Source organism: Chlorocebus sabaeus, chromosome 21 (assembly GCF_047675955.1).
Source record: "Chlorocebus sabaeus isolate Y175 chromosome 21, mChlSab1.0.hap1, whole genome shotgun sequence".
In the NCBI taxonomy this organism is placed as follows: Eukaryota; Metazoa; Chordata; class Mammalia; order Primates; family Cercopithecidae; genus Chlorocebus; species Chlorocebus sabaeus.
In genome coordinates, this window is record NC_132924.1 from 127,537,318 (window position 1) to 127,544,138 (window position 6,821).

Below are 6,821 nucleotides of genomic sequence, written 5' to 3' on the forward strand. Positions count from 1 at the left end.
GTCAGCTCCCTGTGGCTCCAGGTGAAATGATGGCCCTCTGAGGCTACCTGGAGTTGGAGGAAACTCTTCCTTTTTCCCTTCTTCTCTTCCAGCCCCTCCTCTTCCACAAAGGGAGTTAATGTGGGAGAAAGCTGGGTGTATTAGTCCATTTTCATGCTGCTGATAAAGACATACCCGAGACTGGGCAGTTTACAGAGGAAATAGGTTTAGTGGAGAACTTACAGTTCCACGTGGCTGGGGAAGCCTCACAATCGTGGCTGAAGGCAAGGAGGAGCAGGTCTCATCTTACATGGATGGCAGCAGGCAAAGAGAAAGCATGTGCAGGGCAACTCTGCCTTACAAAGTCATCAGCTCTCATGAGATTTATTCACTATCATGAGAACAGCACAGGAAAGCCCCGCCCCCATGATTCATTCATCTCCCACTGGGTCCCTCCCACAACTCGTGGGAATTATGGGAGCTACAAGATGAGATTTGGGTGGGGACACACAGTCAAACCATATCACTGGGCTTCTGAGATCTGCCCTGCATTTCTTTGCATATATAAGGCATCCCGGGTTCTCCAGGAACTTAGTGTTTTCAATACACTTCACCTACCTTCTCAGTCAGGTTTCCAAGCAGAACGCCTGGCTTCCCACAGAGCAGCCCCCTAACTCTGTCCCCTTGCCCCCGCATGTGCAGATGACCAAGGTAGCCCATCGAGTCTCCATGCTGGAAGAACAGCAGTTCCTGATCATTCATCCCACTGCTGATGGTAAGGACTGAAAATGTTAATTCACTGTGTATCTGGGAAGAACCTCCTCCTTGATGGCACCATGGGTTTTAACAAACGTCTTCCTCTCTTTCTCTTTTTTTGAACAGAAAAAATTCATTTCCAGCACACAGCAGAACTCATTACACAGCTAATTAGGGGAAAGGCTAATTACAGCTTACAGGTACAGTACCCATGTTACTCTGTTTTGAACCTGGAGCAAGACATTCCTTTCATGGAGAAAGACCTGACGGGTGTTCAGGGCACTCCACTGCAGCAGACACACCTGTGCTGTGGCGGTCGGTGATGAGCAGGGTCCCAGCAGGTTGGAAAATCAGCACATGCTCAACGTTTTCTTGTAATTAATGATAGCTCCGCTCTGTACTTCAGCCAGGTTTAAATCCCTTTAGGACATCCACCACCCCGTACTCCCACCCCAGCCCCGCTCCCCTCCTCTGGGCAGTGAGAAGAACCAAGCCAGCACCCGCCCCACCCAGCAGTGTGGCTGGGGCTATCCCGGTGTGGGGAGTGGGACTGTTGTCCTGGGTTGGTGAGAAAGGTGTTAGTGGGCCTTGAGCCTTGCCCCACTGCTTCCCTCTGACCAACACCACACATTATTACACACTGGCAGGATGTCCTGGGGCCATCTGTAGTTGGGAAGTAGTGAAAGAGGGGTGCCCTTCCCAGAACTGAGCCCACTTTCCCAGAACTAACCCATGGCCCATCCACAACAGCATCAAGTGCTGACCCAGCCGCCCCAAACCTGGGCTCTTCCCAGTGATGCACAGGGCTGTCTCTGGAAAAGTCTGCCATTTCCTTCCTACCCTCTGCTCCTTTGGTGAAGCAGATATGACCCAATGGTCTCTTCAGGTCTGAGATGAATGGGAGAGCTCCTTGGAGACAAATGACAGGTACCCCGCCTCCCTCAGAGAGCTCTTGCCCTGGGCTGACCACTGCCTTGGCCTCCAGCATCCCTGCCTGTGGGAGGGAGGGACCACATGTGGGCTTGATTAGGCAGGGAGAGCTCCAACCAGAAGGCAGTTGGACCCCAGTGTGGATGAAGAGGGGCAGAAGGATGCGGTTACAGCACCCTCGAGTTTCCTTGTGAAAGACGTTCAGATTTCAGACTTTTTCATAGTGAGTGTGGCAGTTGCATGGCAGTGTTAAGCACACTGACCGTGGGAGCTCCAAAGGTCCATCTGTATGTGCTCGTGTGGGCAACTCCCCAAGATATGGGGTGAGCTGAACCCCCCAGGTACACAGCAGCCTGCATCTCTGCAGGCTCCATGGGTATCAGGGAGCGGGACACACCGGGGACAGGCGTGTGGGACGGCAAAGGCTTTCACAGGCACCCCATGCATCTGGAGCCAGGCCCAGCCCTAGGTAAGAGCACAGGAGATGGGGGTCTGAGGCAGGAGGAGAAAGCTTCCTGCCCCATACCTCTTGTACTACTTGATGTTTTAATGATATATCATAGCCTAATGACAGCATTCATAAATACTTCAAAATAAAGGTGAATTTTACCCTCCAAAAAAATACAAGGAAGGCAGAAAGAGGTAGTCTAGTGTCACAGAAAAATGTGGGTTTTGGGTCGGATGCAGTGGCTCACACCTGTAACCCCAGCACTTTGGGAGGCTGAGGTATGGGGATTGCTTGAGCTCAGGAGTTTGAGACCAGCCTGGGCGACAGAGCAAGACCCCATCTCTACAAAAAGTTTTTAGAAAATAGCCGGACCTAGCGGTGTGTACCTGTGGTCCCAGCTACACAGGAGGCTGAAGTGGGAGAATCACTTGAGCCCAGGAGGTTGAGGCTGCAGTGAGCTATGGTCACACCGTGGCATTCCAGCCTGGGCGACAGAATGAGACCCTGTCTGAAAAATAAAAGAAAAAAATAAGATGCAGGCTTTGAATTCCCGCATGTGTACAGATGGTTCATGGTCTCCTAGGAGATGTTGGTATCACTGCACTGGCAGTAGAAATATTAGCCACCATCCTGTTGGCATCTGGGACTGAACAAGCCTACATTCCAGGCCTCGCTCTAAGCACATAATGGCTGTAAGATTGTTTAATTCTCACAAAGTGTTATAAGCTGGAGTCTACTGCGATTATCCTCCCTAGCCGACATACCTGGAATCCCAGGCTCAGGCAAGTCACCCGTCCACAGTCACAGAGGAAGTGAGCGGCCAGGATGCAAAATCTGTGGGGCAGGCCTGTGGGCACCCAGGGCAGCATGCAGCCCTTCTGTGGGAGTTTCCCACATTCAGAGTGTAACAGAGAGCACAGGAGCGTAATGGCGCGATCTCGGCTCAGGGCAACCTCCGCCTCCTGAGTTCAAGTGATTCTCCTGCCTCAGCCTCCCGAGTAGCTGAGACTACAGGTGTGCCCCACCATGCCCAGCTAATTTTTATATTTTTAGTAGAGACGGGGTTTCACCATGTTGGCCAGGTTGGTTTTGAACTCCTGACCTCAAGTGATCCTCCTGCCTCGGCCTCCCAAAGCACTGGGATTAGAGGCATGGAATTCTTTCCATTTCTTTTCAGAGCCTGACACCCTGAAAACTTGGGCTGCAGCTCTGTAGTCCCCAAGCTTGTATCCATGTTGCAAATTCAAGCAAGCAGATCCAGAGTCTAGAGTGTTGAAGGAAGAACTTCCCAAATTTTTCACCCAGTTTCCACGGAGCATTTGCTGTGCCTGGCGAGGGATAGGCACCCGGGGGAGTGGCGGTGTTTGAAGGCTGGTTGGCTTCATGAATGGGTGCTGCATTTCCACGCTAGGGGAGGGCCCCCTCTGACTGGGACAGCCAGGCAAAACTCCCAGGAGGAAGAGACACTTCCATCAGGAGTGACATGGTTAGGAAACTCACTTCATCCACTCAAATCCAGCCCAGTGAAACCTGGGGCCCATACCTTCTGTGCGTTCCCGTCCCATGGGGAGGGTGTTCCGGGGAGAGTCATTTCTCGGTGCCTTCCTTGCAGATTTACCCCGACGAAAGCCATTACTTTAACAGCGCCAGCCTCAAACAGCATCTGTACCGGTCCATCATCAACTTCTTCGTGGAATGCTTCAGGATCCAGGACAAACTGCCCACAGTCACAGCGAAAGAGGACGAGGAGGACGACTAACCTCTCAGGTCACTCTAAGCACAAACGTGGCTCTTTCTACAACCAGATGCAACTGAGGGATTTCCCTGCCCTCCCTCATCCCGGGGAGGCGCGGGGCGGGGCGGGGCCGGGTGTGCCACAGCATGTGTGTCTCGGATGCCGAAGGCAGTTTTGCTTGGGAAACAAGCTCCTTCCCCGGGGTCCTCGCTGGCGGCCTCCATGGCACCAGGGACAACTCTGTCCCCGCAGCAGCGCCTCCTGCTGGCGCCCCAGAGACCGGCACGCCATGGCCCCTCCCCCAAGGAACCGAGCAAAGGATGGTGGCGCCAAAGCCCGCGCGAGCCCACAGAACACCGGCCCCTAGATTCCAGCCACCCGGCGGAAGCATGAGACCCGCCCACTAGCCTCTGTGTTCCCGTTCGCAGCATCACACCCTGTCTCATGCCACAGTGCCACGGACACAGCAGTTACAGCACAATCGTTTAGCAGTGCACGTTCATAGATGGGCTTGCTATGTCCTGTCATTAGGACATCCAACATGGTGAGGGGCTACGAGAAAACCCTTTTCTGTACAAAGTCTTACTGTAGCTACGCTAATGGTTAGCCTGATAGAATTAACTCGTATTTTTCTATGGTTTTAACCTGATGCTCCAGTGTCTCCGTCACGGGGTGGTTTTGCTGTTTTGGGTTTGGCTTTGTTTCGCTCTCCTTTCTCCAGCCCACGTGTAGACTTTGCGCTTGTTTGGATGAAGAAGCAGATCGGAAGTAACTGCTCCCTCCTCAAGGCTGTCTTCAGACGTCTTGGAGACGCTCCTAAACACTGAGGGGGAGGACAGCCAATAGTACCCATTAAAAGAAATAACGTAAATAAAACCTGTCTCCCACTGAGCTGTGCTAGGGCTTGGCTGTAGATGTGCACTATTTACATCCGTCCTTACAACCATCCTTGTCCTCCTTGGTATGGTATCAAGCTTTTTCCCATGACATTTGTTTAAAAAACACACACACACACACAAAAACGACAAAGCGTCAACTCCACCCCCAGGTCTACTGTGTGTGCTCGGGCCACGGGAGTCCTGAGGGTTCTGTGGGCCTGCGCGCTTCCCTCTCCCATCTTGGGGGGAGGCTCCGTGACCTTCCTGCCACGAGCAGGAGGTTGATGACGTGCTATGTTAGCCTTGGAAGATACACTCCCACCAAATGTGCAGCCGGTGTTCCCAGTGTATATTTCATTCTGTTGTATATAAAGGAAGCAATGTGTGTCAGGCCTCTGTGCAGTCAACCCAACCTCCTCCCGCCAGTGCTAACCCCGTGTTGAGCCTGCATGCTGACACTCTGGCTGATCTGGACTCTAGAAGTGCTAGTTTGAAATATATCCATTACTGTCATTTCCTTTTGAGCTTGTGGACAAGCTGAATGTCAGGACTGACTTCTCCAGCTCCCAGCCCTGCGGGGGTGTCCTTGGCATCCTGTCAGCAGAGGAGATGCATCCCTGTTGCATTTTGGCGTTTGGGGTTTTGGGTTTATCCACATGAGCTCTGAACGTCCGTTATAGTTAGGGTGATTGGAGGGTCTCTGTCACCGGGTGTTTTAAAGGTGAGTCACCACCATTTGTGAAAGGACCAATGTGCTGACAAAAGGACCGATCCGAGTGCTACGTGACTGTGCGTTTGCTATTTCAATGGGCCTGAACGACTACAAAGCCAGCTCGGTCTGGAAGAGGAAGCCAGCTCTGGCCACGACACCTGGTCGGAGGGATGTGAGGATGTGGCATGGTAGCGTCTGTTCATCCATGGAATAAAACATTATTTTACCACTCGGATTGCTCCTTTCTTGCTCATCCTCCACCATCTCACCTTAGAAAGTGTGCAAGGCTTCAGGAGACTTTCAGAGAACCCACAGGGCCCCTCCAAGATGGATGCGTGGCCTCAAGAGCCTGGTGTGTGCCAAATGAAGGTTGCATCCATGGTAGCAGCAGTCTGGGTAATAGAGAAGGATGCAACCAGTCAAATATATCAAAGCCCCGAATCAATCCAAGAAAATGAAATTGAATTTTGTCTTAGAAGTCTTAAGGTGGAAACGCAGAGCTATTCCCTAACCCTGAGAGTGAAACTGATTCTCAGTGGAAGCCATAGCATTGCCCACTAGAAAACTTTAATTTTTTTTTTTTTTTTGGAGAGATGGGGTTTCACCATGTTGCCCAGGTTGGTCTCAAACTCCTGGCTTCAAGTGATCCTCCTACCTTGGCCTCCCAAAGTGCTGGGATTATAGGCATGAGCCACCATGCCTGGCCTAGAAAACTTTAGAAAAATGTCTCCATCTGTTGGAAATTTATCCACTCATTTGCTGTTATCAATGTCTGATGTAAACATGGCCCAGCCTGAAAGCCAAGGGATTGAGTTAATTAATTAATTAATTAATACCTCCCGATCATGGAGCAGCTGCTGCCTCAGAGACAGGGGATCAGTCCTGACAGCCCCGCTGAATTAGCTGATTCTTGTCACCCTGTGGATCAAGAATCATGGAAAGAATGAGGCAGGTAAGGAGAAGGAGTTAAAAAGGAGAAAGAAAGAAAGAATCAAATGCAAAAGGAGATTTTTAAAAACCAGACACAGCAGAGGCCATCCAAGTCTAACATACTCATTTCCCCCAAACAGTATCTCTGTGAGCCACCCTGGCCCTCTCCCAGGTCTCACCCCGGAAGGAGGCCAGCGCCCCCATCCCAGCTTTCCATCCCTGCGTCCCTTCCCCCGGACCGGGGCTTGATTTGTGGATAGGAGTTGATGGTTTGCTCCAGAAGGTGCATTTTCCCACTTTGGAAAACACTGAGTATGGAATGACGAGCTAGGCCTGGCCCTGAGAACAAGCATTGGCTGCAACCAGCAGGGAACACTCTGGTTCCCACTTGGAGAAGCTTTGGTCTTTCCCCAGCTCTACAATGGCTTTGGGGAGACACTGGTGTGGCCTCCT

The 6,821-nt window shown here is 51.7% G+C and overlaps 1 protein-coding gene across 4 annotated transcripts in view; it reads left to right on the forward strand.

The window, feature by feature from the left end:
- DPP6 (dipeptidyl peptidase like 6) overlaps window positions 1-5,477 on the forward strand; it is a 1,156,796-nt gene extending 1,151,319 nt beyond the window's left edge. For all 4 annotated transcript variants that reach the window (XM_073009533.1, XM_073009535.1, XM_073009532.1 and 1 more), the window contains exons 24-26: window positions 682-754; window positions 862-935; window positions 3,726-5,477. In XM_073009533.1, coding sequence (XP_072865634.1) covers window positions 682-754; window positions 862-935; window positions 3,726-3,872 — 294 coding nt within the window. In that variant the 3' untranslated portion in view covers window positions 3,873-5,477. The remainder of the gene's footprint in view (window positions 1-681; window positions 755-861; window positions 936-3,725) is intronic.
- Window positions 5,478-6,821: the final 1,344 nt, after the last annotated feature.